The sequence below is a fragment of the Belonocnema kinseyi genome, chromosome 7 (genome assembly GCF_010883055.1).
Source record: "Belonocnema kinseyi isolate 2016_QV_RU_SX_M_011 chromosome 7, B_treatae_v1, whole genome shotgun sequence".
In the NCBI taxonomy this organism is placed as follows: domain Eukaryota; kingdom Metazoa; phylum Arthropoda; class Insecta; order Hymenoptera; family Cynipidae; genus Belonocnema; species Belonocnema kinseyi.
Window position 1 is genome coordinate 2,528,847 of NC_046663.1, and position 1,610 is coordinate 2,530,456.

Sequence of the window (1,610 nt, forward strand, 5' to 3'; positions counted from 1 at the left end):
TATTTTAATTATATTCTTTTTATTACTTACTTTAAACGTTACCTCAAAACATTGCTTTTTTCATAATAGAAATGGAGGACAAGAAGGCCCTGCTCGAATTATTATCGTTAATTTTTTGAACCGCATTATTTGTAATGAACCAGTGTTTGAAAATATTCTATGAAATACGGACAAAGACTAGAAACGCATTAGCACTAATTTTCACGGAAATTCACTTCTGAATTCCCAATACAAAAGAAACATTTTATGAGACATCACGCGTTTTTGTACTACGAAGTTAAACCAACTCTAATTTTAGGTTCGGTCAAAATGATTTTTTAACGTACACGTAAATCTGCCTTTAAAAAAAAAAGTGGACCGGCAGTAAAATGTATACAAAACTACAACATTAAGATTAAAATTTTGTAAACCCATAAGCTAATCACTCGGATTAAAATTAGCTCCTCGCGTCATAAAATCAAAAAACTACTAAGATAACTGGGAAAAATGACTAACAAGAAGAGGTCGCGCGATGTGCGTCGCCTAGTTGGTTTGGAATTTATAGAGTGAAAGCAGATGGAAATCTATTAGGTCAGCGACGCATATCTCGTGAATAAGCGACGCACATCTTGCGATTCAGCGACGCACATCCTGAAAATAAGCGACGCGCATCTTGCGTCTCAGCGACGCTTATCTTGAAAATAAGCGACGCATATCTAGAAAATAAGCGACGCATATCTGGAAAATAAGCGACTCATATCTCGCAGCTCAGCGACGCACATCTCGAAAATAAGCGACGCGCATCTCGAAAATCAGCGACGCCTATCTCGCGACCTCTCATTGTAAGAGTGAATTAGAAATTAATATAAAATTATCTAAATCTCAATTTTATCTCTACCTACACGCATTGAGAGAATTTCTTTAGTCGCGAGTTGACAGATGAGATTGAAATCGCTGCTCAGATGCGATCTCCAGAATCGGCAACGTCCCCAAGCCATCGCTGGATAATTTGGACTCTGTATTCCGTGGAAGATACGTGCCACGGCTCTCGCTGTGAAATTCGTGTCTCGGTAACTCGAGAGCAGAACCCTAATGTCAGCTATCACCTCTGCTTCATTCGCCAATTTAGTCTAGAGAAAAAATGGGAAATTGGTTTAAGTTTAGCAATGGCAGGCCTCACAGTCCCAATGGGATAAAATATGGGGTCCAAAGGGTAACAAATTCACGATAAATTTATAAGATTGCAAAACAATTCAAGTTAAATTCGACAGAATAGAAATTAATTGGAACATGCTTTTTTTCAATGACAAAATTACACTGATTTCCATAAATGGGGGATAAATTTAAAGGAATTTAAGGTAAAGGAGAATAATTTGATGAAGTTCATAAAAATTCATGGTGAATTAGAAAAATTCAAATGAATTGATAATAATTTAAAAATCTGGAAAAAAAACTTCTCGCAATTGAGAAAGTTTGACATGAGCTTAGCAAAATTAAAGAGAATTCAAAAGAATTTGGTGAAGTGCCTAAGAATTCAAGATGAGGTTGAAAGAATTCAAGAGAATTCCACAAAATTTTAGAGAATTCAGGGTGAAATAAAAAAAACTTCAATATCTTTAAATCTTTGAAAC

At 35.6% G+C, this 1,610-nt stretch overlaps 1 protein-coding gene across 1 annotated transcript in view; it reads right to left on the reverse strand.

Moving 5' to 3' along the window:
• Window positions 1-1,610, reverse strand: part of LOC117175905 (ATP-dependent DNA helicase Q4-like) — a 16,793-nt gene continuing 15,183 nt past the window's right edge. Inside the window, exon 3 of the mRNA XM_033365738.1 lies at window positions 1-1,109. Coding sequence (XP_033221629.1) covers window positions 855-1,109 — 255 coding nt within the window. The 3' untranslated portion in view covers window positions 1-854. The remainder of the gene's footprint in view (window positions 1,110-1,610) is intronic.